Genomic DNA, 26,033 nt, shown 5'->3' on the forward strand with positions numbered 1-26,033 from the left:
CCTGGCACTCCTTCATGGTGCATTTCTCACCTGCCCGTCCATCCCAGGCCACCTGCCCTCTCAGCTGGGACTCCACCTTCCCCCGATTTCTGGTCTCTTCCATCCGCTTTTGGACTTTTCCTAGGACACTTGCATTTCTTCTCTTTTTCCTCCTTTTTTTTTTTTTTGAGACAGAGTTTTACTCTGTCAACCAGGCTGGAGTGTGACGCGATCTCGGCTCACTGCAGCCTCCACCTCTCAGGTTCAAGCGACTCTTCCGGCTCGTCCTTCTCAGTAGCTGGAACTACAGGCATGCGCCACCATGCCTAATTTTTGTTATTTTAGTAAAGACTGGGTTTCACCATGCGTTGACCAGGCTGGTCTGAAACTGCTGGCCTCAAGTGATCTGCCCGCCTTGGCCTCCCAAAGTGCTGAGATTTGGGATTACCGACGTGAGCCGCCGTGCCTGGCCTCCTCCTCGCTTTCCTTTCTCCTCCCAGACCTTTGCTCCCCTCTCAGTCCTGCTCCTCTCTCCCTCCCGCGCAGCCCCCACCCTGCACCCGGGCAGGTGCCACAGGGATGTGCAAGGCAGCTACCACCCTGCACACGCCCGAGTCCCAAACCACACAGACCCTGTTTGTAAAAATCGGCGTGCTCCTTTATTTATTCAGAAGAGCAGCCAGCGTCACCCTCGCCACTCAAACCTGGCACACACGCTTCGGAGACAATGGCCTCGGGACCCTCATGCTGCTGGGCCCAGGAGAGACAGTTCTGAGGCAGAAACTCGGCGTCCAATGGGGGCCGCGGCTCAGGCACTGCGGTGAAGGGAACGCCGGGGAGTCCGGCCCCACCTTGCATCTGGGGACACGGGGGCGCTGCCTCAGGGCCCCAGGAGGGTCTGCAGGCAGCTAGGAGCCTGCCAAGTGCTGGTGGAAGTAGAGGCCGAAAAGGCTGGAGAGCAGCTGGCAGGCAGCCGTCCACCAGATGAGGTAGGCCAGGACGCCACGGAGGAGGAGGGGCGGAAGCAGGCCACCCACGGCCCCGGCGATCCGCGCTGCAGTCTGCTGGACTTCGTCCTCACTGGAGCCGATGGGGGCAGCACGGGCTGAGGATGGGTCAGGGGATAGTAGAGGAGCTGGGCCCAGGCCCCAGGAATAGCCTCCTAGGAGAAGAGGATGAAGCGAGGTATGAGTGGAGAAATGGGGGAGGGGGCGAGGGACAAGGCTGGCATGGGGGGCCGGGCCCATTCCTCCAGACACTCCCACCCCTGTCTCAGACTCCATCTCCTGCCCAGTCTCCACCCCCTCAGGTGCTGCCCCCGTCCAGGGCAAACCCTACCCGAGGCCCCACCTCCTGCTCAGATCCTGCCTCACTACATGCCCTGCCCCCTCCCCAGGCCCCACCTCCTGCCAAGACGCAACCCCTCCCCAGGCTCCACCTCCTAAGGCAAACGCCATCCCAAACTCCACCTCCTGCTCAGACTCTGCCTCACCACAGTCCCCGCCCCCTACCCAGGCCCCGCCTCCTGCTCAGAGTGCACCCATCCCTAGGCTCCACCTCCTGTCCAAGGCAAGCCCCACTCTAGGCTCCGCTTCCTGCTCAGACCCTGCCTTACCAGTTTCCACCCCCTGCCTAGGCCCCGCCCCCCCGGCCCCCGCCAGACTCCACCTCCACTCTGTTTTATCTTCCAGCTCCGCCCCTCCTCCACCCCCACACCGCAGCATCTTACCCAGCGTCTTGAGCAGAAGTGTGCAGTTGAGAGTGAGGATGAGCGGCGTCAGGTACTGCAAGCTCACCACAGTCACATAGCAGTAGACTCGGACCACCTGTGGGCAGGTAGCAGGGGTGGCTGCAGCAGGAGGCCTTCTGGGTTTGAGACGACTCCACGCCCAAAGGACCAGGAACCCCACCCTGAGCCCAAGTTCCCTCTGGCCTAGGTCATCGGGGCGTCCATACCCTCTGCTGGATTTCACGGGCTTCGATGCGGCCAGCCTCCCTTCGCAGCTGCTCCACGCGGGCCTTGGCCAGGCACAGGTAGGCCTGCAGGTGGGGCCGGGTCACCGCCAGCCGCAGCAGGCACAGCACCACCAGCAACCAGAGGCGCCCAGAGTCGAAGGCAGAATCGGACAGCCTGTGCGGAGAGGGCCGGGGGCGAGGGACTAAGAAGGTCGCCCCCGACCCCCCAGGATCTTCCCCAGGCTCCTCCCTGAATCTCAGAGGCTGGGGCACCCAGGGGAGCCCCAGCTACCTCCTAGCCCCACCCAATACGCACAGGGAGAAACGCGTCTCCCCAAACGGCGGCTGGTGCAGGAAGTCCCGCGCAATGGGCTTTGTCCAGAGCCACAGGATGAACAGGGGAGACAGGAAGCTGGTGTGCAGGAGGAACCTGGGGGGTGAGGGCAGGAGAGAGTGAGGCCTGGGTACCCCCTCTCCTCCAGTCTCTCCCTTAAGCTCCCTAATCCCCCCACCCACCAAGCGACCCACTTAACTGCAGCATCGGCCGGTCCTCCGACATGGTCAGTGCGTCCCGGTGGGTTTGCGCCAGCCGCAGGCCTGGGAAGGTGAGGAAGGCACCCAGCACAGAGCCCACCACCGCCAGCCCCACGCGGATAGCCAGCTTGGCCGCAGGGAGCCTAGGAGAACACCAGGTCACGAGCCTGCCTGGGGGACCCTGGGAGGGTCCCAGCCTGCCCTTGCCCCCCTCCCCCATTCCCAGGACTCACGCCCAGTCCCAGCCCTGCTTCTTCAGAAGTGGCTCTAAGTTCTGGGTCATGCTGGCCAGACCTGGGGACGATAAGAAGAGGACCGAGTAGAGTGAATTCCTAAGGTCTCTAAGGCCACACTGTTCCCTAACCCCCCATCCCTCAGGCATCCGTTTGCTCCCCAAGTAGGAATGAACAAGGGTCTGCCAGGCCCTGAGCCAGGCACAAGGACAATTTTGTGCTCTAGTTACACAGCACTCTTCACGAGAAACAAGGTGGGAGTGGTGGCTCACGCCTGTAATTCCAGCACTTTGGGAGGCTGAGGCAGGCAGATCACCTGAGATCAGGAGTTTCAGACCAGCCTGGCCAACGCAGTGAAACCCCGTCTCTGCTAAAAATACAAAAATTAGCCAGGTGTGGTGGCGGGTGCCTGTAATCCCAGCTACTTGAGAAGCTGAGGCAGGAGAATCGCTTGAACATGGGGAGTGGAGGTTGTGGTGAGCCGAGACCGCACCATTGCACTCCAGCCTTGGGGACAAGAGTGAAACTCAGTCTCAAAGAAAAAGAAACAGAATGCACCAGGCAGACACTCCTGATTGGGCTGGGAACATTCAGGGGTATCTGTTGAGCCTGAGCTCCCTAGGTTATAGAAGGAATCTAGAGGGGGATGAAGGACTCCTTCAGGAGAAAACCAAAGTCCTCCTGGAGGAAGGAATCCTCAATTCAGGACCCAAGATTTTTCAAAAATTAAGAGCAGGGCTGGGTGCAGTGGCTTGCACCTGTAAGTCTCAGCACTTTGGGAGGCCAAGGCGGGTGGATCGTTTGAGCTCACAAGTTTGAGACCACCCTGGGCAACATGGCAAAACCCCCATCTCTACAAAAAAATATAAAACCAGGGGTGGTGGTGCACGCCTGTAGTCCCAGCTACTGTGAAGGCTGAGGTGGGAAGGATGGGTTGAGCCCAAGATGTGGAAGTTGCAGTGAGCTGAGATCATGCCACTGCACTCCAGCACAGAGCAAGACCTTGTCCAAAAAAAAAAAAAAAAAAAAAAAAGGAGCAAATTCATATGAGCTCACAGGCAAAATCACCAAATGCATAAGGAAACAAATCACCATAAAGGAGAGTTAACAGAAAAACAACAGTCAAGTTTAGGCCTCAAAGACTTCAGAAATTGGTGCTGTCAATTATGTGTCAAATGACTAAGGAAATGAAAGCTGTAATCACAGAACAAGTGACATGAGAATTCCTTCAGATGACTGGGTAGAGTTGCAAAGGAACCAAATTAAACTCTTCCAAAGGAAAAATGTAAGTATTGAAATAATAGGTTGTTAAACAGCACATTAGGAACAGCCAAAGGAGGAACTGATGAACTGGAAGACAGATCTGAAGAAATCACTCAGATTCCAACTCAGAAAAACAAGTAGGTGAGAAATATGAAGAGAGGCTAAGAGATAAGGAAGACAGAACAGAAAGCCCAATGCAAATCAAATCAGAGCCCCAGAGGGAGGGAAGAGAAGGAATGAAGAATAAAAGGAATTACTGGAAGAGAATGGTTGAGAAGTTTGCAGAATGAAAGACACACACAAAGTATATCAAACCATGTAAATAAAAAGAAATCCATACCTAGACACAATGGAGTGAAACTGCAGAACACCAAAAACAAAAAAAAATCACAAAGCAGCCAGGGAGTTAAGACAGATCACCTACAAAGGAACAACAATTAGGCTGACAGCCAATGTCAACCGCAACAACAGAAAAGGAACAAATAGAAAGCAAAAAAGTAAGATGGTAGAAACAAAGTCAAATATGTCAGTAATCACAATAAATGTAAGTAGACTAAACTTTAAAGTTAAATGACAAAGACTGTCAGACTACATTGAAAATATCCAGCTACATGTTTTTTAAAGGATGACATACCTTAACATAAAGTCACTGGAAGACTGAAAGTAAAGGGATGTTAAAAAGATACAGCAAATACTAATCAAAAGAAAGCAAGCTAGAAAGGCTATACTACTACCAGCCAAACTAGACTAAGAAGTAGTATTAGAATAGGCTGGGCGCGGTGGCTCACACCTGTAATCCCAGCACTTTGGGAGGCCAAGACGGGTGGATCACAAAGTCAGGAGTTCGAGACGAGCCTGGGCAACATGGTGGAACCCTGGCTCTACTAAAAATCCAAAAATAGCTGGGCGTGGCGGTGGATAATACCAGCTACTTGGGAGGCTGAGGCAGGAGAATCGCTTGAACCCAGGAGGCGGAGGTTGCAGTGAGCCGAGATCGTGCCACTGCACTCCAGCCTGGCCAACAAGAGCAAAACTCTGTCTCAAAAAAAAAAAATAGTATTAGAAGATAGAAGGGTTCCATACATCATAATAAAATGGCTGATTCACCAGGAAAATGTAGCGGTTCTAAATCTGTGAATAGAACTAATCTGTGAATTGTGAATAGGCTGCAAAATATATAAAGAAAACACTGACAGAATTGATAGGGAAACTGAGAGCTCTATTGTCCCAGAGGGAGATTAACTTCTGCTGACCGATAAGTCACAGACAAAAGGTTAGGCAAGATGGAGATTTGAATTTATTAAACTCGTAGAGCCAGGGAATATGTCCTTCAATTAGAACATGTGAAAAAAGGCAAAACAACAACAACAACAGAATATGTCCTTCAAGAAAACATGGAATAGTCACAAAATCTGATCACATTCCAGGCCATTGGGCAAATCTTACCAAATTTTAAAGAAATTATTTCAAATAGACCATCTGTGCAATTGAGCTAGAAATAAATATGTATTTTTTAAAGGTCTATGTTTGAAAAATTTAAAAATATTTAATAATCCATAGGTCAAAGCATAGCAAGACCCCATCTCTACAGAAATCAGAAGGGAAATGTTAAAACACCCCAAACAGAATAATAAAAAATATCAGTCAAAACTTGGGTGAACTGCCAGGTGTGATGGCTCACACCTGTAATCCCAGCACTTTGAGAGGCTGAGGTGGGTGGATCACCTGAGGTTAGGAGTTTGAGACCAGCCTGGCCAACATGGTAAAACCCCGTCTCTACTAAAAATACAAAAATTAGCCAGGCGTGGTGGCGTGCACCTGTAATCCCAGCTACTCAGGAGGCTGAGGCAGAAGAATTGCTTGAACCCAGGAGGCAGAGGTTGTAGTGAGCTGAGATTGCACAATTGCACTCCAGCCTGGGTGACAAGAGCAAAACTCCATCTCAAAACAAAAACAAAAACAAAAACAAAACTTAGGTGAACAAAAGTGAGACCTGGTAAAATATATATAGCATTAAATGCTATATATGCTATAAAATTAGAAAAGATTGAAAATTTATGAACCAAGTAGCTAACTGAGAAATTGGAAACAAGAAAAGGAGGTACGACAGTACTGTTCTAAAATCCAGAGGTCCTAGCCACACCAAAGGGGAAGGATCAGACAGAACAAAAGAAAACCAAAAAGAATCTGCAATTCAATAAAAATATAATTCTTTAGCAAGGTTAGTCCATGTAGACACTCAAATTTGACCCCTATATGATAACACAAAAATTAATGTCACTGTCCATCAGCAACAGTGAGGAGTTTAGGAGCTTATATGAAATGTAAAAGTTGAAATATTTATTTATTGATTTTTAAGATGGAGTCTTGCTCTTGTCGCCCAGGCTAGAGTGCAGTGGCGTGATTTCAGCTCACTGCAACCTCTGCCTCCGGGTTTCAAGCGATTCTCCTGCCTCAGCCTCCTGAGTAGCTGGGATTACAGGCACGTGCCACCTCGCTCAGACTTTTTTTTTTTCTTTTTTTTAGACAGAGTCTCGCTCTGTTGCCCAGGTTGGAGTGCAGTGGCACGATCTTGGCTCACTGCAAGCTCCGCCTCCCGGGTTCACACCATTCTCCTGCCTCAGCCTCCCAAGTAGCTGGGACTACAGGCGCCTGCCACCATGCCTGGCTAATTTTTTGTAATTTTAGTAGAGATGGGGTTTCACTCTGTTAGCCAGTATGGTCTCGATCTTCTGACCTCGTGATCTGCCCGCCTCGGCCTCCCAAAGTGCTGGGATTACAGGTGTGAGCCACCGCGCCCAGCCTACTTTTTGTATTTTTTACTAGAGATGGGGTTTCACCGTGTTGACCAGGCTGGTCTTGAACTCCAGACCTCAGGCAATCCACCCGCCTCAGCCTCCCAAAGTGCTGGGATTACAGGCGCAAGCCACCACGCCTGGCTGAAATATTTTAGAAGAAAATATGGAATGACTGGCCGGGGGCGGTGGCTCACGCCTGTAATCCCAGCACTTTGGGAGGCCGAGACGGGCAGATCACGAGGTCAGCAGATTGAGACCATCCTGGCTAACACGGTGAAACCCCGTCTCTACTAAAAATACAAAAAATTAGCCGGGTGTGGTGGCGGGCGCCTGTAGTCCCAGCTACTGGGGAGGCTGAGGCAGGAGAATGGTGTGAACCCGGGAGGCGGAGCTTGCAGTGAGCCGAGATCACCCACTGCACTCCAGCAGGGGGACAGAGCGAGACTCTGTCTCAAAAAAAAAAAAAAAAAAAAGACAATATAGAATGACTTTCTGATTTTAGGGAAGGATATTTTTCAAGACAAATATCAACTAAAATAATCAACTTCCATTCATCAAGACACTAGAGGTGACACTTACAACTACATTTGACGGCTCAGCAAAGAAAGTGTGATGCATGTATGCAGACGGAAAATAATGCAAATAGTGGTCAAATGAAAAGAAAAGAAGTATTGGCAATGAAGTGGATAAATCTGGAACACTTGTGCACTGTTGCTGGGAATATAAAATATACAATGGGCCGGGCACAGTGGTGCACGCCTGTAATCCCAGCACTTTGGAAGGCCGAGGCTGGCGATTGCTTGAGTTCAAGAGTTCAAGACTAGTCTGGGCAACATGGCAAAATCCATCTCTATTAAAAACACAAAAATTATCTGGGTGTGGCCAGACATGGTGGCTCACACCTGTAATCCCAGCACTTTGGGAGGCCAAGATGGGCAGGATCACCTGAGGTCAGGAGTTAAAGACCAGCCAGGCCAACATGGCGAAACCCTATCTCTAAAAAATGCAAAAATTAGCCAGGCGTGGTGGCGCACACGCCTGGGTGACAGAGGGAGACTGTCTCAAAAAAAATAAAAATAAAAAAATAAATTAGCTGGGTGTGGTGGTGGGAGCCTGTAGTCCCAGCTACTCGGGAGCCTGAGGCATGAGAATCACTTGAATCCGGGAGGCAAAGGTTGCAGTGAGTGGAGATCACACCACCACTGCACTCTAGCCTGGGCAACAGAATGAGACTCTGTCTCAAAAATAAAATAAAATGGTTCAGCTGCTGTATAAAACAGTATGGCAGTTCCTCAAAAAATTAAAAGTAGAATTATCATATAATCCAGCAGTTCCACTTCTGGATATATACTCTCCAAAATTGAAAATGGGGTCTCAAAGAGATACCTGTACGCTCAGGTTCACAGCAGTGTTAGTCAAAAAGCCAAAAGTTGGGAACAACCCAAGCATTCATCTGTGGATGAATAAACAAAATGTGTTCCACCCAGACAATGAAATAGTGTTCAGTCTTTTTTTTTTTTTTTTTTTTGAGATGGAGTCTTGCTCTTTCACCCAGGCGGGAGTGCAGTGGCGCCTATCTAAGCTCACTGCAAGCTCCGCCTCCCGGATTCACACCATTCTCCTCCCTCAGCCTCCTGAGCAGCTGGGACTACAGGCGCCCGCCACCGTACCCGGCTAATTTTTTGTATTTTTTTTAGTGGAGACGGAGTTTCACCATGTTAGCCAGGATGGTCTCAATCTCCTGACCTCGTGATCCGCCCGCCTCGGCCTCCCAAAGTGCTGGGATTACAGGTGTGAGCCACCGCGCCAGGCAGGATTCAGTCTTAAAAATGGAATTCTGGCTGGGCCTAGTGGCTCATGCCTATCATCCCAGCACTTTGGGAGGCTGAGGTGAGAGGACTGCTCGAGGCCGGGAGTTTGAGACCAGCCTGAGAAGCATAGCAAGACCCCATCTCTACAGAAAAAAAAAAAAAAAAATTAAAAATTAGCCAGGCGTGGTGGCATGTACCTGTGGTCCCAGCTACTTGGAAGGCTGAGGTGGGAGGATCACTTGGGCCCTGGAGGTCAAGGCTGTGGTGAGTTGTGATTGCACCACTGCACTCCAGCCTAGGCGACAGAATGAGATCCTGTCTCAAAAAAAGAAAAAAAATTCTAACACCTGCTACAACATGGATATGCCTTGAGGACATTGTGCTAACTGAAATGAGCACGTCACAAAAGGACAAATACTGTATGATGCCACTTATATGAGGAACCCAGAGTGGTCACATTCCCAGAGACAGGACGTAAAATGGTGGGTGTCAGGGGCTGCAGAAGGAGGAACAGGGAGTTAATGTTTAATGGGCTGGAGTTTCAGTTTTGCAAGAGCAAAGAGTTGTGCAAGAGCAAAGAGTTGTGGAGATGGACGGTGGTGATGGTTGCACAACATCTAAATAGACTTTTTTTTTTTTTTTTTTTTTTTTTTTGAGATGGACTCTTGCTCTGTCGCCCAGGCTGGAGTGCAGTGGCGTGATCTCGGCTCACTGCAAGCTCCGCCTACCAGGTTCATGCCATTCTCCTGCCTCAGCCTCCCAAGTAGCTGGAACTACAGGCGCCTGCCACCACGCCTGGCTAATTTTTTGTATTTTTAGTAGAGACGGGGTTTCACCATGTTAGCCAGGATGGTCTCCATCTCCTGACCTTGTGATCCGACTGCCTCGGCCTCCCAAAGTGCTGGGATTACACATGTGAGCCACCACGCCTGGCCTACATTGTTTTTTTTGTTTTTGTTTTTTTTTTGAGACAAAGTTTCACTCTTGTTGCCCAGACTGGAGCACAATGGCTCCATCTTGGCTCACCACAACCTCCGCTTCCCGGGTTCAAGCAATTCTCCTGCCTCAGCCTTCCAAGTAGCTGGGATTACAGGCATGTGTCACCATGCCCGACTAATTTTGTATTTTTAGTAGAGACAGGGTTTCTCCATGTTGATCAGGCTGGTCTCGAACTCCTGACCTCAGGTGATCTGCTCGCCTGAGCCTCCCAAAGTGCTGGGATTACAGGCATGAGCCACCATGCTCGGCCATCTAAATATACTTAATGCCACTGAGCCGCACATTTAAAAATGGTTAAGATGGTGAATTTTATGTTTTGTCTATTTTACCACAATGAAAAAAAATTCAAAGAGAAAAAAGATACAAAGATGGGCAACAATGTGAACAGGTATTTCACAGAAATTTCACAGAAGAGACATGAATCATGAATAAACAGGAAAAGGTGCTCAACTTCCCTGGTAATAATCAGAGAAATGCATGTTAAGGCCACAGAGGGCATCATTCCAGGTGACGAGGGCTAGGTTGGCAAAAATCAAGCCCTATCCACGGATCTTGATTCATTTAAACCTTACTGCCGCCCCCTTGGGAGATTGGTGCGGTCACTACCCCACCTACTTATTATTCGAGGGGTAGGTTTGCAGGTACTCATATTATTATTTTGCTTTATAATTGACATACACATCTTCTTTGTATATATCAAACATATAATTTTAAAAACTGAAAGGCAGGGAGAATTGGAGAAGGTAAAACTCAAGCAGTCAGCAGGGTCATGTGGGCTATGGTGAGGACTATGGTCTTTCTCCTAAGACCCAGGGAGTGTGGTGCCAGGCAGAGAAGTGATGAGGTCCAAATTATATGTTAAAAGAATCATTTAAGAGGCCAGGCACGGTGGTTCACACCTGTAATACCAACAATTTGGGAGGCTGAAGCGGGCAGATTGCTTGAGCTCAGGAGTGTAAGACCAGCCTGGGCAACATAGTGAGACCCCGTCTCAATAAAAATAAATAAATAAATAATTTTTTTTAAAAATGAAAAAAAAGGCCACACACAGTGGCTCATACCTGTAATCTCAGCACTTGGGGAGGCTGAGGTGGGTGGATCACCTGAGGTCAGGAGTTTGAGCCTGGCCAACATGGTGAAACCCCTGGCCAACATGGTGAAACCCCATCTTTACTAAAAATACAAAAATTAGCCAGGCGTGGTGGTGCACACCCATAATCCCAGCTTGGGAGGCTGAGGCAGGAGAATCACTTGAATGCAGGAGGTAGAGGTTGCAGTGAGCCGAGATTGTGCCACCGAACTCCTGCCTGGGTGACAAAAGTGAAACTCCATCTCAAAAAAAAAGAAAAAAAAAAAAAAGAGCTATAGCCATGAGTGTCCATCAGAGACAGTGAGAAAGGGAATGTCCTGTCTTCCCCAAAGCCCAACGAGGTTCAGGAGCTGAGATGGTCACTAATGGGGACTGCCTTCACTCCAGGAGCCCACTCCTTTGCCTACTCGTGCTGGACACCGAGCCAGTTAAACCATCTTGGTCAGATTACATGAGGGAGTGACCCCTCATGTAATCTGCGGTGGCCCCACGTTGGGGGCTGCACTTACCAGGCTCCAGGCCCAGCTCGAGGGTCTCCTCCCGCACCACCTGCACCAGCATGGCCAGCAGCAGGAAGAGGAAGGCAAAGGTGAGGCAGACAGAGCGCTCGCCCCCCTCCTCAGCGCTGAAGTACAGCCGTGTCACTGTCAGGAACATCTTGCTGGAGGCTGGAGCTAAGGAGGCCTCAGGTGCCACTGCCCCACTGTGCCCATTTCACCACACCCCGTCTGGGACCCCACAACTCCAGGGAACAAGCACTGCTGCACAAATAGGCCTTGGGGATGACCTAGAGGAGTTCAGTTTTGGGGTGCTGGATCTCAGATCAGGATGTGGGCTGGGAGTTCCTGTTGAGTGGAGATGGCCTCATCAGGCCACCATGTGTGTACAGCCTCCCACCCTGGGTGACCCTACCTCTTTCACCCACCTCACCTATTTCACATCCCTTGGAAAAGCAATCAGATATAGAAGGGCTTCATCTCCAATCTGCCCTCAAAATGCAGCATGGGGGCCAGACACAGTGGCTCATGCCTGTATTCCCAGCACTTTGGGAGGCCAAGGCAGGAGGATCACTTGAGCCCAGGAGTTCAAGACCAGCCTGGGTAACATAGTGAGACCCCCATCTCTACAAAAAATAATTAAAAATTAGCTGGGTATGGTGGTAGCCCCTGTGGTCCCAGCTACTGGGGAGCCTGAGGTGGGAGGATCGCTTGAGCCCAGGAGTTTGAAGCTGCAGTGAGCCCTGATTGCACCACTGCACTCCAGCCTGCACGACAGAGGGATATCTTGTCTCAAACAACAACAACAACAAAAACAGGCCAGGCGTGGTGGCTCACACCTGTAATCCCAGCACTTTGGGAGGCTGAGGCAGGTAGATCACCTGAGGTCAGGAGTTTGAGACCAGCCCTTACCAACATGGTGAAACCCAGTCTCTACTAAAAATACAAAAATTAGTCAGGCGTGGTGGCGCATGCCTGTAATCCCAGCTACTTGGGAGGCTGAGGCAGGATAATCACTTGAACCCGGGAGACAGAGGTTGTAGTGAGCCTAAATCATGCCACTACACTCCAGCCTGGGCAACAAGAGCAAAACTCCATCTCAAAAACAAAACAAAACAAAACAAAAAGCATGGGAATCTGGGGAACCAGTGGATTTTGAGACAGGTTTCCCTCTCCAAAAGTCACAAGAGTAGCATTCTTTCTGTGCTTCCTCAGACTTGGGTCGCCAAAGTCATGTGTTTGCTCTCTTTGGGAGGGCAAGACAGGAGAATCACTTGAAGCCAGTCAGGACCAGCCTAGGCAACAAAGCAAGATCCTGTGTCAATAACAACAACAAATATATATACATGTACATACATACATACGTGTGTGTGTGTGTGTCTCACACACACAATTTTTTGGGGGGACAGAGTTTCGCTCTTGTCACCCAGGCTGGAGTGCAATAGCGTGATCTTGGCTCACTGCAACCTCCACCTCCCGGGTTCAAGCAATTCTCCTGCCTCAGGCTCCTGAGTAGCTGGGATTACAGGTATGTGCCACCACCCCCGGCTAATTTTTGTATTTTTAGTAGAGAAGGGGTTTCTCAATGTTGGTCAGGCTGGTCTTGAACTCCTGACCTCAGGTGATCCACCTGCCTCAGCCTCCCAAAGTGCTGGGATTACAGGCATGAGCCACTGTGCCTAGCTAATTTTTGTATTTTTAGTAGAGACAGGGTTTCACCATGTTGGCCAGGCTGGTCTCGAACTCCAGACCTCAGGTGATCCGCCTGCCTCAGCCTCCCAAAGTGCTGGGATTACAAGCATGAGCCACCGTGCCTGGAGTATATATTTTTTAAAATTTTGCCAAGGGACCATATCTTTCTTGGCCCTGATTGTGGACTGGCCTGGTGATTTCCTTAAACAAGGATAATGTGGTAGAAAGAACAGGGATGGGGTGGGTGACTTCGGGCAAGGCATTCCCTCCTGCCTCCTGGCATTTCTACTGCCACCAAAGGGCATCACCATGTGGAGTGGAGATGAACCAACCTGCTGAGCCCAGCCCAGTCTGTCCACCCACAGAGCCAGAGCACATAAAATGTCTGCTTCATGCCACTAAGCTTGGGGAAGTTTGTGGCACAGCAGGTGAAAACTGCCACACCAGTTTAGAGGAGCCAGGGAAGCTCAGGTCCTGCTCCCACCCGCCCCACTGGCAGGGAGCAGAGAGGAAGGATACATGGAGAAGGCCACTGTGAGCAGGCACCAGAACACGGCGATGTTAGTCTCTTTGGCTGGGCCCAGCATGTAGTAGTAGGCCTCCGTGAAGAGGTACACGCCGCCCGAGTACACAGCAAAGTCCACAAACCACTGGTACTCCAGGAAGAAGCGCAGGACTGCAGGGGGCACTCTGCTTAGCCCTGGGGCCCAGCTCGCTCCCCTCCCAATAGAACATTCTTCCTTCAAATCCTCCCCACCCCCATGAGGGTGTGGGGACATTCAGGGCTGAGGGAGTAGAGTTTAGGGATGGGACTGGGCTATTACCCAGGGCATCCACGGTCGTGAGGGGGCAGGTCTCCAGCTGGAATGGGGTATCTCGGGGCACAGACAGTGGCTTCTCCTCATTAAGGCCATTGGCCCACCTGGGAGGATGGTGACAAGCAAGGGGGATGGTGAGCACACATTTCACTGGGGCCAGCCACCCTCAGAGCTCAGAGCAGCTGGCCTGGAGACCATCTCTTCCCACAGCCTCGGCTCCTCTGCACACTGGGATGTGGGGACCCCCCCCACCACCCACAGGACTGGCTAGAGCAAACTGCCAGGAAACAGATGCTAACTTGACAGTGACCATCTCCTTGGACTAGGGTCTGCCAGATCAGCGCCTGGAAGTATGGGTGGGCTGGTCCTGTGTGCCTGAGCCTGGAGCCCCCTGAGCAGGGGTGAGGCCGTTCCTGGGGAGGAGCCACCCTCCCAAGGCTGGGGCTGGGGCCCAGCTCACTCACCGCTCTTTCCTGCCTCTGGGCCTCGGCTTCCCCGCCAGGGCCCGAAGCTCCTCCTCAGACGGGTGCTTGTATCGGAACAAACTGAGAGCAAGGATGGGCAGTCAGGGAAGCTCAGGCATGGGGTTGGGAGGTTGAGGCAGTGAACCTCAAATCCAGGGATTCTAGTTAGAGGGTAGCCTAGGCCAGGGGCACACTGGGAGGTAGGTGAGGGTACAGCACGGGGGAAATTCTGGGGAAATCGTGAGGCCAACAGATCTAGGCTGAGTGGGCTCGGGGGGCTTGGATATCCCTGAATCTGCTGGCTAACTCTCCTGGAGAAGCCAGTGTGTGCAACTTTTCTTTTCTTTTTCCTTTTCTTTTTGAGACAGAGTCTCGCTCTGTCGCCCAGACTGGAGTGCAGTGGCATGATCTTGGCTCACTGCAACCTCCACTTCCCTGGTTCAAGTGATTCTCCTGCCTCAGCCTCCCAAGGAGCTGGGACTAACAGGCATGCGCCACCATGCCCAGCTAATTTTTGTATTTTTACTAGAGACAGGGTTTCACTATGTTGGCCAGGCTGGTCTCAAACTCCTGACCTCAAGTGATCCACCCGCCTCGGCCTCCCAAAGGGCTGGGATTACAGGCGTGAGCCACCTCGCCCAGCCTTTGTTTTTTGTTTTTGAGAGAAGGCCTTGGTCTGTTGCCCAGGCTGGAGTACAGTGGCACCATCTCAGCTCACTGCAGATTCCACCTTCTGGGCTCAAACGATCCTCCTGCCTGAGACTCCTGATTAGCTGGGATCACAGGCGTGAGCCACCATACCTGGCTAATTTTTAAAATATTTTGTAGAGACAGGGTCTTGCCACGTTGCCCAGGCTGGTCTCAAACTCCTGGGTCAAGTGACCCTCCCACCTTGGCTTCCCCCAGTGTTGGGATTATGGGCCTGAGCTATCATCTCTGACGTGTTTTTTTGCCTTTGTTTTTGTCACATACATTTTTCTCAGGAGAGAATTCAGTTGCCACCAGATTCTCAGAAAGCATCAGAGACCCACGCAGGGACAAAAACCAGAGCGGACGAGCTCTAGCAGGTGCAGGGGTGGAAGGAAGGCTGGGTTACAGGGAGGCAGGAAGAGTGAGGGACGTGGAGTGTGGTGATGGTTCCACCCATGTGTACATCTGTCAAAACAAGTCCAACTGTGTACTTCAAATATATACAGTTTGTGTCAGGCATGGGAGCTCACGCCTGTAATCCCAGCACTTTGGGAGGCCAAAGTGGTAGGATCGCTTGAGCCCAGGAGTTTGAGACCAGCCTGGGCAACTTAGCAAGACCCCATCTCTATTAAAAATTAAAAAATTGTCTGGGCATGGTGGCGCACACCTGTAGTCCCAGCTACTCAGGAGGTTGAGGCAGAAGGGTCACTTGAGCCCAGGAGGTTGAGGTTGCAGTGAGCTATGATCAGGCCACTGCACTCCAGACTGGGTAACAGAGTGAGACCCTGTCTCTAAAAAGAAAAAGAAAAAACAAATATATGCAGTTTGTTGTACTTCAATTACACCTCAACAACGTTCTTCCCCCCACCACCCACCAACCAAAATCAAGGCTGTGCAATTTGTGAGGCGGGGCGTGGGGAGCCAGAAGGGGGCGTGACGCCGCGGGGCCCCTCTCACCGCCGGGGCGGGGCTCACCTGCCGTTGCAGAGCAGCCAGCGTGCGAAGGAGCAGTGTGGCGCCAGCCTGTGCATGAGGGTGGCAGTGAGCAGGGTCACCACCAGCTGTACTCCGAGGACCGCCTGGGGGGAGGGGCCACGACTGGCAGCACCTGCCGGAGGGTCACAAGCTCCCTCCCTCCCCAGGAACCCAGGCTATTTATAGAGAAGTCAGGCCGGATGGGGGAAGGGCGAGCCTCTTAGGCTCTAGCGGCTTCTTAGGGGAGAGTCCTGGGGTGAGCCCGGACTCACGTAGCCTGGCCCTGCCCTCCCACGTCAGAGATCAGCACCCACCCTCACCACCTAGCTGGAGCGTAGGGCAGTGGAGACCATAGGATTTGCCTCCCGCTTCCGCTATGGATTCAGATATAATATTAATTTCCCGGAGTCTCAGTTTTCTCATTTGGAAATGGGTGCTTCCTGTGTAGTCTCCTGTATTCCTCACCACCACCTTCCAGCCCCTAACCACGAGCCCGCCACACTCAGTGAAAGCGGCTCCCACCGCCTTCTGCACTCCGCACTCCCACCTAGGGAGCCACTGCGTCTCGGTTGAGCTTCTAGCTTCCTCCTTCACCTGGTAGCTCCTTCCCCTAAGTGTCTCCCACCTTAAATGATCCCTGATGGTTCCATCACCCTCTTCCCTCTCCTTCCCTTTGTAATTAACCTCCTTGAAAGGGCGTCTATGCTCCTGGCCACCTCCTGTTTTGGTGTGAAGACCTACATGTCTGAGGGGGGTGAGCTTATTTATTTTTATTTCCTTTTTTTTTTTTTTTTGGCAGGGGACTGGTGGGGAGAACAGGGTCTTGTTCTGCCACCCAGGCTGGAGTGCAGTGGCACGCTGGGGTGCTCACTGCAGCCTCAACCTCCCAGGCTCAAGTGATTCTCCCACATCAGCCTCCCTAGTAGCTGGGATTACAGGCACCCGCCACCATACCCAACTAATTCTTGTCTATTTTGTAGAAACAGGGTTTCTCCATGTTGCCCAAGCTGGTCTTGAACTCCTAGGCTCAAGCAATCCTCCCGCCTTGGCCTCCCAAACGGTTGGGATTACAGGCATGAGCCACTGTGTCTGGCCTATTTTTATTTTTATTTTTAGAGATGGGGTGTTGCTATATTGCCCAGGCTGGTCTCAAACTCCTGGGCTCAAGTGATCCTCCCACCTCAACCTACCGAGTAGTGAGGACTACAGTCATGCGCCAACACACCCAGCTATGACTTTTTTTTTTAATTAGGAATTTTCTCACCCACTTCTTAATTCAGAACACATTTTCATATACTTATTTTTAAACGTTTTAGAAGAATCAGTCTGTGGTGAAGCTGGGTTTTCCTGCTTGAATGCAGTAAATACCCATTTGCTGCCAGTAATTACGTAATTATGTAAAATTATGTGCTCAGGAGAGCTGTCTACTAGTGTTCTGGTATTATAATCAAAATGAAATAAAGTTTAATAGTAAAATTAATTATTAAAATCATCCTTTAATCAGGCATAAATAAGCTAAATTTAGTCGGAAAAACCCTAATGTGATGGGTACCGGGCCTAGCACGGTAATTCAAAATGACTGCTGAGGCCAGGTGCGGTGGCTCATGCCTGTAATCCCAGCACGTTGGGAGGCTGAGGCGGGCTGATCACTTGAGGTCAGGAGTTTGAGACGAGCCTGGCCAACATGATGAAACCTTGTCTCTACTAAAAATACAAAAATTAGCCAGACATGGTGGCAGGCGCCTGTAATCCCAGCTACTTGGGAGGCTGAGGCAGCAGAATTGATTGAACCTGGGAGGCAGAGGTTGCAGTGAGCCGAGATTGTGCCACTGCACTCCAGCCTGGACAACAGAGTGGGACTCTGTCTCAAAACAAAATAATAATAATAAAATAAAAATAAATAAAATAACAGACCAATAGGACATTTTCTCTGTGCCTGTCACTTGTAAACTGAGACCAGAAATCTTTTTTAGTAATGAGGTTGGTGGCGCCATCTTTCTCATCTGTAAATCCTCATTGCTCGCCCTCCCCGGGACCCTAGTGCAGACTGGCTGTCTGGCTGGCTGGCACTTAAGGACCATGAGTGCCAGCCCATGGGCCCCTGCAAGCCAGTGGGCCAGGGCTGTTGAAGCCCCACCCTTCCCCTAGGACCCTGCCCTCCCATCCCGCAGTCTTTCTCCTCTCTCTCCCACCTCTCTCCTACCTCTCTCCTGTGACCTGCCCGGGTTTTAACCACCCAATCAGCTAGCCCATCACAACCTCAGCACAGTGACACCTCCAGCCCAGACCTCTCTGCTGAGCTCAACCAGTAGCCTCCTCCAGGCTCTCCTGGGAGATCCCAGCACTCACCCATCATCCCATACCCTTCCAGGTGGTTCAGGCCCTTCCCAGTCTCACAGTCAGCCCCCAACTTGGTTCTGCACCCTGCAGGCATAGCTAGAGACCACCTCTCCACAGCTCAGCTCTCTCCTCAGCCCTCCCTGCAACCAACCACTGGAGTCTCAGAGGTCTTCCTGGACCTTTGGGCTCTTCATCAATGACCCCACCACCCCCCAAAACACCCCAAGGGAAAAGGTGGTGGAGGGGTGCATCTCTCCACCTAAGGCTCCCAGAGGTCTGTCCAGGGATGTTCTGATGGCCCTGCCCTCCACCCGGCCTCCTGTCTCAGGGCCAGGGCTCTGCAGACATCTCCAAGGATTTTCTGGAGTCTTCCATCAGCTCCTTCTTTTCCCTTCACTGGATTTACGATTCTCGAACTCAAGAACCCTGATAAAATCAATGCAACCTCCCTCCTCATTCCCGGGAGCCCGTGCCCTCATCTCCTACGGCGTCCTGCACCTCCGCCTGGGACGACGCCCCACTTTCAATAATTCCGGCCATCAATGCCCTTCTTTCAGGGCCATCTCCAGCGCCCCTCCTCGGGGATGGTCCCAGGCAGGGACCCTCCAGTTCCACGTCCCTGTCTCTGCCCAGGCCGGTCCCGTCAGGGTTGTGGGAGTCCCCCATCTCCCTGCACTAGCCTGACCCCCAGGGGCTGGGCTAAGTTTTAAGAACACACTCAATGGGTTGGACCCAGAGCCGCGTGAGACCTGAAGGTTCCAACTGTCCTGTCTCCCACTCTGAGAACCTTGCCCGCCCTGAGGCCACCCAGACCTCCTGAGTCCACCTCCCACGGCCTCCCCTGCCCGTTCCACACACCCCGATATAGCAGAGACCCCCGATGGATCCTGTCGGCGCGGCCCCCACGCTCCTGCAGGACCCCCGTCCCCACAGTGGACCCCCAACAGGACCCCACACCGCCTTAATCAGGTTCCAAATGTGCTGGGGTCCCCAGTCCCCTCTGTGGGACCACGACCCCTCGCAGAATCCCAGACCCCTAAAAAGTCTCGAGGGTAGAATCCCCAGAACGCTTAGGGGTTTCTAGTCCCCCTGGGTACGACTCCCGCCTACTCCCTCGGAGGTCCTGTAGCGAGAGCAGGGCTCCCAGAGAGGGACACACGGCCTTCAGCGTGCCCCAGAATCCCTCAGAGCCTCCAATCCCCAAGAAGAAACCCCAATCCATTCCCTCAGTGTCTGCCTGGACCCCTTCGGCTGGACCTCGGCCCTGCAGAGCCCCCCATTTCGCAGGACGCTCGCTCACCATGACGCGTGCGAGAACGCGGTGCACTGACCCACCGGCCTGGGGCTCCGGGCACTCCGAGGGGAACTCGACCAATTAGAGCCCGACTCTGGTCTGACGAGCATCCCGTGCGACCAATCAGTGTGTTTTGAGCCGGCAAATCACCAGGGTCGAGGAGGCCGCTGGCGTTGCATGCCGGAAATTGTAGTTCAGATACGCTGGTTCTGATCGATCAAAGTCAAGATTGTGTCTGGGAGGCCTGCGTGGCCGACCTCTCTTAAGGCTCAGTCGTCTCTTACCTACATTTATCTCAAAGGTTTGCAGCGAAAGCATTTATTCCCACCTAAGGAACATTTCTGAGAGTAGAACTCCCCCCGCCCGCATCAAGAACGTTCAATGGCTCCCACTTAGTAGACTAAGTACTTAGTACTCCTAAGTACTGAGTAGGCTAAGTACTCAGACTGAATTCAGACCCTTCTGCCTGACTTAAATCTGCTGCTAGCACTATTGTGCACCCTATAGTACAACTTGCACCCACCATCTCTCTCATACCTCCAGGCCTTTGTAAATATCCTACCTCTTGCAATGCCTTCAAGAATGCCTCGATTTTAAAATAAAAACAAAACAAAACCAAAAAAGAATGCCTCAATCTTTTTCACCTGGCAAGTGCCTTATTCATCTCTATCAGCTAGGACTCTGGCTGTGCTCCACAAAATATCAACTAAAATGGGTTCAAGCAAAAAAGGACAGTTTTGGCTCATGTGACAGAAAATACTAGCCATAGTCTCAGTTTCAGGCATGGCTGGGTCAAGGACCAAATGTCAGCTTCAGGGATCTGATGTTTTTTATTTCACCGCTAGGAGGAAAGGGCTTCTGGTGTTCGTGCCTGGGTTTTGCCATTTGTCTTTCTGTGGATGAGTGTGTCTGCCTGAGTGTAGACATATATTGGGTATGATCGAGTGTCTGAGCATCTTTATGGGGGTGGGTTCCTGTGTGTGGGGCCCGTGTAATTACCTTTTCATTTTTACATTTTATTATGCATTTATGTATTAATTTTTTTTTCTTGAGACGGAGTTTTGCTCTTGTTGCCCAGGCTGGAGTGCAATGGTGCGATCTCGGCTCACTGCAACTTCTGCCTCCCGCATTCAAGTGATTCTCCTGCCTCAGCCTCCCGAGCAGCTGGGATTACAGGCATGCGCCACCAGTCCAGGCTAATTTTGTATTTTTAGTAGAGACGAGGTTTCTCCATGTTGATCAGGCTGGTCTCGAAGTCCTGACTTCAGGTGATCGGCCCACCTCGGCCTCCCAAAGTGCTTAGATTACAGGCGTGAGCCACCGGGTCCGGTTTATATTTATTTTTTTTAACTTTCGGCTGGCAAGTGCTGAATCCTAAGCGCACCATCGCACGCCACCTCGTGGTGGAGGGCAAAAGTGCAGTCTCCCTGGGATGGAGAAGCCGGCCCAGTCTCACTTGTGGCCCTGGGGGCTCCCAGCCTTAGAAAGCAGCCCATGGTTTAATGGACCTCACACTGGGTGCTTAGCCTGTGGGCACTGACATCAGGTACTGGCCTGATTTCTTGTCCACCGTGAGGGTGAGATCCAAAGGCTGGGAAGGCTCTTTCTCTCTGGCCATGCCTCAGTTTCCCCCAGGGTACCCACTACCTTGACCCTTTTCCTCTTGCTCAGTCTCTGGTCCTGGTCTGGATGTGCGGGGTTGGGGTGCCAGTGAGTAGGTAGTTCTTCAGCCCATGTGGAAGGACGGCCAGGGTCACTGCCGAGGAGTTCCTCAGAACACAAGGGTGGGCAACTGGGTGAAGAGTTTGCATCATCTGTGCGTGACACTGTGCACGTGGCAGTGGCGCTGCTGGAGGTGGCAGGGGCTGCATGCTCAGCTGGACCTCCACAGCCATTGATCACTGCCATGAGGACCGTGGCTCACCCCTCCTGAGTGGGGAAGGGACAGAAGGGGACCAGGTGGGAAGTGTTGAAGACCTGAGTCCAGCCAGGCATGGTGGCTTGGCGTATGCCAGTAGTCCCAGCTACCTGGGAGACTAAGGCTGGAGGATCGCTTGAGCCCAGAATTTTGAGACCAGCCTGGGCAGCATAGCAAGACCCCCATCTCTAAAAAAAAATTAAATTAAAAAAAATGTTAAATTAGCCCAACGTGGTGGCTCAAGCCTGTAAGTTCCAGCTACTCAGGAGCCTGAGGTGGGAAGATTGCTTGAGCCCAGGAATTTGAGGCTGCAGTGAGTCGTGATCATGCCACAGCACTCCAGCCCTGGCAACACAGCGAGGAAAAAAGAAGAGGCTGGGTGCAGTGGCTCATGCATGTAATCCGAGAACTTTGGGAGGTCAAGGTGAGAAGATCACTTAAACCCAAGAGTTCCAGACTAACCTGGGCAACATAGGGAAACACAGACTATACAAAAAATACAAAAATTAGCTAGGCAGGCTGGGCACAGTGGCTCACGCCTGTAATCCCAGCACTTTGGGAGGCTGAGGTGGGTGGATCACAAGGTCAAGAGATTGAGACAATCCTGGCCAATATGGTGAAACCCTGTCTCTACTAAAAATACAAAAATTAGCTGGGCATTGTGGCTCACACCTGTAGTCCCAGCTACTGGGGAGGCTGAGGCAGGAGAATCACTTGAACCCAGGAGGCAGAGGTTGCAGTGAGCCGAGATCTTCCCACTGCACTCCAGCCTAGCTGGGCAAGGTGGTGCACACCTGTAGTCTCAGTTACTTGGGAAGCTGAGGCAGGAGGATTGCTTGCACCCATGAGATCAAGGCTGCAGAGAGCTATGATTGCACCACTGCAGTACAGCCTGGGCAATAGGGCAAGACACTGCCTCAAAAATAAAAAAATAGGCCGGGTGCGGTGGCTCATGCCTGTAATCCCAGCATTTTGGGAGGCTGAGGTGGGAGGATCACTTGAGGTCAGGAGTTCGAAACCAGCCTGGCCAACATGGTGAAACCCCATCTCTACTGAAAATACAAAAATTAGCCGGGTGTGGTGGCGGTCGCCTGTAATCCAAGCTATTTGGGAAGCACGAGAATCGTTTGAACCCGGGAGGCAGAAGCTGCAGTGAGCTGAGACCCCGCCACTGCACTCCAGCCTGGGCAACAGAGTGAGACTTTGTCTCAAAACAAAAAACAAAAAAAACAAGAATAATAAAAATAAAAAAATAGGCCGGGAGCGGTGGCTCACACCTGTAATCCCAGCACTTTGGGAGACCGAGGTGGGTGGATTACCTGAGGTCAGGAGTTTGAGAGCAACCTTGCCAACATAGTGAAACCCCATCTCTACTAAAGATACAAAAAATTAGCTGGGCGTGGTGGCACATGCCTGTAGTCCCAGCTACTCAGGAGGCTGAGGCAGGAGAATCGCTTGAACCCAGGAGGCAGAGGCTGCAGTGAGCCAAGATCGCGCCATTGCACTCCAGCCTGCATGACAGAGCAAGACTCTATCTCAAAACAAAAAACAAAAACAAAACAAAATAATAAAAATAAGTAAATAGAAAAGAAAAAGAAAAAAGACCTGAGTCTGGGTTGGGTGAGCGAAATCTCCAGCCGCACTTTGACACTCTTCAGAGGCTTCGAGTTCACCCCATCCAAGTCTCATTCCCCACAAGCTTCCACAGCACAGAGGGTGAAATGGGGGCTTCCAGTCGCCCACGGCACCCTCTTCGCTTCACCTCCATCTCCGAGCTGTTTTGGAGTCCTGGTGGGTTTGCCTCCACGCACACACAGAGAGTGATCATTCCAGGGGACACTGCCTCCCCTCAGCCCCCAATGCCCCCTGCCACAGGAGCCTGGGGAGGGGCTTTGATCATGCCATATCCCTATCCTGGAAACTGGGTCCCCAAATCCCCCACCTCACTGGGGATGAGGGTGGCGAAGATGACGTAGGACAAACCTTAGCTGGGGTCTGGGGTGCAGATGGCATCCTATACTCCGCCATATAAACGAGTGCCCCCTCCGGGTTCTGTCACTTATATACTTTGTCTTGTCTTCCTGTCCCTTAAAAGGCGTCCCGCCCATCATCTTGTCTAGGACTGTGTGCACTAAGGGTGAAATGCAAGGTGCTCAGTTTTACTGAAGAAATCTCTCCCTGGGGCGCTGAGTGACAGAAAGGGTTTTGAAATTGTCAGTCAAGGTACCCTGCCCATTCTGGCTGAGCTGCGCCAACCAGCTCAGCTTTGGATCTTGGCAGAGTGATTGGAAAGCAGGTGAGTTTGTTTGTTTTTTGAGATAGAGTCTTGCTCTGTTGCCCAGGCTGGAGTGCAGTGGCGCGATTTCAGCTCACTGCAACCTCCACTTCCCTAGTTCAAGCGATTCTCCTGCCTCAGCCTCCTGAGTAGCTGGGACTACAGGCACACACTACCATACCCGGCTAATTTTCGTATTTTTAATAGAGACGAGGTTTCACCACATTGGTCAGGCTGTTCTCGAACTCCTGACCTCAAGTGATCCACCTGCCTCAGCCTCCCAAAGTGCTGGGATTACAGGCGTGAGCCAGCGTGCCCAGCCTGTTTTTGCTTTTGTTTTTTCACTCTTTGAGACAGGGTCTTTTGCTCTGTCGCCCAGGCTGGAGTGCAGTGGCTCAATCATAGCTCACGGCAGCCTTGACTACCTGGGCTCAGGTGATTCTCCCACCTCAGCCTCCTGAGAAGCTGGGACTAGAGGTCTGCACGGCTACGCCTGGCTAATTTTTTTTTTTTTTTTTTTTTTTGAAGAGACGGGATTCACCATGTTGCCCAAGCTAGTCTCGAACTCCTGGGCTCAGGCCATCCTCCCACCTCAGCCTCTCAAAGTGTTTGAATTACAGGCGTGAGCCACTGTGCCTGGCCAAGGCGGATCTTGTAAGTCTTGATTTCAACACTCATGTTTTCTGTCTTCCTGTCCAAATCTGTGAACTCCAGTTCACAAAGGTGTTTCTCAGCTTGGGACAGTGTAGAAGGCATCCTGGAGGAAGAGAGGCAGAGCTGGGCCTTGGAGGGTGAGAAGGAGTTTAAAAAGGAGGCAAGTTGCGGGTTGAGGGAGGAGCTCCAGGAAAGAGCAGTAGGGTCACATGTTGGTACTGCAAATATTTCCAAGGGACTGGAGAGGCTGGGACAGGGATAGGAGACCAGGCTAGAGTGGGGTAGGGCAGCTGAGGAGCCCAGCTTCCTTCTAAGGATGAGGGAAAGCTTCAAAGAGATAAGCAGAACAGGGCAGAGGCAGATCTTTTAAATTTTATTACTGTTATTTTTAGAGACAATGTCGTGTTCTGTCACTCAGGCTGGATTGTAGTGGGCTGGTAATAGCCCACTGCAGCCTCCAACTCCTGGGCTCAAGGCATCCTTCCCCCTCAGCCTCCCAAAGGGCTGGGATTACAGGCAATAAGTAATTTTTTTTTTTTTTTTGAGACAGAGTCTTGCTCTGTTGTGCAGGCTGGAATGCAGTGGCGCGATCTCGATCTCGGCTGACTGCAACCTCCACCTCTTGAGTTCAAGTGATTCTCGTGCCTCGGCCTCCCAAGTAGCTGGGACTACAGGCATGGGCCACCAGGCCCAGATAATTTTTGTATTTTTAGTAGAGATGGTCTCAAATTTCTGGCCTCAAGTGATCTGCCCGCCTTGGCCCCCCAAAGTGCTAGGATTACAAGTGTGAGCCACCGTGCCCGGCTAGAAGTCAGTTTTTTATGTCGTCGTTGTTATTGATGTTGTTTTTGAGATAGGGTCTCGCTCTGTTGCCAACAGTGGAGTGCAATGGCTCAATCACAGCTTGCTGCAGCCTCAACTTCCCATGCTCAGGCGGTTCTCCCACCTCAGCCTCCTGAATAGCTGGGACTACAGGAATGTGCCAGCCATGCCCAGCTAATTTCTTTTTAAATTTTTTGTAGAGATCAGGGTGTCACTATGTTGCCCAGGCTGGTCTCAGACTCCTGGGCCCAAGACATCCATCCACTTTGGCTTCCCAAAGTGCTAGGATTACAGGCATTGGCCCAAGAAGTCAGATGTTAAGTATTATGAAGATCTCACTGAATGCCATGTATGGTGGCTTGCACCTGTAGTCCCAGCTACTCTGGAGGCCAAGGTGAGAGGACTGCTTGACCCCAGGAGTTTGAGACCAGCCTGGGCAACATAGTGAGGCCCCAACTAAAAAAAAAAAAAAAAAAAAAAATCCCACTGAGACCACCTGGGGTGCGTGAGGCCAGATAGACTCTGCTGCGCCTCAACTATTTTCTGGGAGCACCCCTGACTCCAGGACACCCAAGTCTGTCTTCACACACAGGACAAGCCAGAGTGGGGGCAGTTGGCAACCCCAGGAGTGGGTGTATAAACACCCTGTTCTTTTGTCCCTTGGGTAGAATCAATTTCTGGGTCAAGGGCTCAAGAGATACACCCATTCAAAAGATGAGCAGTCGGCAGGGCTGGGTGGCTCATACCTGTAATCCCAGAACTTTGAGAAGCCAAGGTGGGCGGACCACCTGAGGTCAGGAATTCGAGACCAGCCTGACCAACAATGGGGAAACCCATCTCTACTAAAAATACAAAAATTAGCATGGTGGCGGGTGCTTGTAGTCCCAGCTACTCCGGAGGCTGAGGCGGGAGAATCCCTTGAACCCGGGAG

General features: G+C 51.5%; 1 protein-coding gene across 2 annotated transcripts; it reads right to left on the reverse strand.

The window, feature by feature from the left end:
• Positions 1-615: 615 nt before the first annotated feature.
• TMEM161A (transmembrane protein 161A) lies at positions 616-19,534 on the reverse strand. 2 transcript variants are annotated; one of them, XM_054465038.2, is made up of 12 exons: positions 19,440-19,534; positions 15,800-15,903; positions 14,135-14,215; positions 13,677-13,774; positions 13,372-13,528; positions 11,173-11,324; positions 2,703-2,763; positions 2,469-2,612; positions 2,252-2,365; positions 1,936-2,110; positions 1,709-1,805; positions 616-1,141 (listed from the first exon to the last, which is right to left on the reverse strand). In XM_054465038.2, exons 1-12 carry the CDS (start codon positions 19,440-19,442, stop codon positions 888-890), a joined length of 1,440 nt encoding a protein of 479 aa, XP_054321013.1. In that variant the 5' UTR covers positions 19,443-19,534; the 3' UTR covers positions 616-887. The 2 variants fall into 2 exon arrangements, with proteins under 2 accessions (XP_054321013.1, XP_054321014.1); XM_054465039.2 differs by lacking the exons at positions 11,173-11,324; positions 13,372-13,528 and having other exon boundaries at positions 19,440-19,500.
• Positions 19,535-26,033: the final 6,499 nt, after the last annotated feature.

This window comes from Pongo pygmaeus, chromosome 20 (genome assembly GCF_028885625.2).
Source record: "Pongo pygmaeus isolate AG05252 chromosome 20, NHGRI_mPonPyg2-v2.0_pri, whole genome shotgun sequence".
Lineage (NCBI taxonomy): Eukaryota > Metazoa > Chordata > Mammalia > Primates > Hominidae > Pongo > Pongo pygmaeus.